This window comes from Cyclopterus lumpus, chromosome 21 (assembly GCF_009769545.1).
Source record: "Cyclopterus lumpus isolate fCycLum1 chromosome 21, fCycLum1.pri, whole genome shotgun sequence".
Lineage (NCBI taxonomy): Eukaryota > Metazoa > Chordata > Actinopteri > Perciformes > Cyclopteridae > Cyclopterus > Cyclopterus lumpus.
The window spans coordinates 16500694-16501955 of record NC_046986.1 but is presented as its reverse complement, the minus strand read 5'-3'; the positions used below and the strand labels follow the sequence as shown (position 1 = coordinate 16501955).

The 1262-nt window shown below is 47.2% G+C and overlaps 1 protein-coding gene across 1 annotated transcript in view; it reads right to left on the bottom strand.

The window, feature by feature from the left end:
* wnt6b (wingless-type MMTV integration site family, member 6b) overlaps nt 1-130 on the bottom strand; it is an 18307-nt gene extending 18177 nt beyond the window's left edge. Inside the window, exon 1 of the mRNA XM_034561707.1 lies at nt 51-130. Coding sequence (XP_034417598.1) covers nt 51-130 — 80 coding nt within the window. The remainder of the gene's footprint in view (nt 1-50) is intronic.
* Nucleotides 131-1262: the final 1132 nt, after the last annotated feature.

The window sequence follows — 1262 nt, the reverse complement described above, 5'->3', positions numbered from 1 at the left end:
TGAAACAAGACAGATTAACATAAAACACGTGGTAAATTCAGAGCACTTACCACCAGAGTCCGATGATATTGACCGGACAGAGCAAGATAAAGAACAGGGCCAGCTGGATCCGTGATAGACGAACCGTCATGGTGAACGCAGCAAATCCTCAATGAGTTTCCCCAGCAAAGTTTAAATGACCGACGAGCTCAGCCAACACCGAGTTGGATTATTTCTTAAATACATAGGAGGTACCTGTTTTGTGACGGTAGCGAAAGCTCACTGCAAACTGTCTGCCAACAAGAGCGCAAAAAGTTCCTCATCCAACTCCTCTTCTATGGGACGCATCTTAATGCGCAACAGAGTTGGTCAAGAGGCTACTGGAGAGATGTCCGCGTTCAAAGGTGTGGTTAACCTCTTCATTGTCGTCCTGCTCTATCTGTCGCGGCACATTACGCTCACAGAACGGTGTGAGGAGGAACGAGAAGTGACTCCAAGCAGAGAAGTCCTCTCTGACTGCGAAACAGCGCGCGCTGGTTGTGAGGACACTCGCCACTCTTCGTGCGATATTTAAAACAATGACATTAATTTGAGAAGAAAGGATGGATAGAACCGCTGCTTTAAAGATATTTTTCTTTTTTTTTCTTTTAAAGGTTGAATTTTCAGGTGCTGCTGGATGCTGCTCGTCTCGTATCTCATGCGCGCTGAGAACTGACGCACTGATGGACTTGGCGAAATGGTTTGCGGTGGCGCACCGGCTGCAGGTAGAGGCGTCCGTGTGCCAGACACAGTCTGTCGAAGTGTTTTCTTTGGATGATAAAGGAAGGAAAAATGCGCTCGTCTTCTTCCACCTTGGTGTGACGTCGCTCCGGGCGAAGCGAAATCCTCGCTGTCACTCAGAGAGAGAGAGAGAGAAAGAAACTGCAATTAGTTTCAGGAGGACCCGGCTGAGAGCAGAGAGGGGGTAAACACACACACACACACACACACACACACACACACACACACACACACACACACACACAAAGAGAGAGGGAGATACCTGTCATACAGTATGTTTACAGTGGAGCCGAAATCAGAGCTCATGGAATGAGGTGATGTCAGCACAGGTGTGGTGGTACCTTTCTGATATCTGTGCCAACAGACTGGCACGTTCTGAAGTCATCTGTGCTGGTGTCTTTTCTTTGGCTAAAACCGCAACGTGTTCTACTCCACTTTGGTCATAAAGAGAAATTGCTGTTTCACATAGTCATATTTTAGTTGCCCTCAAGAAAAATGGTTTT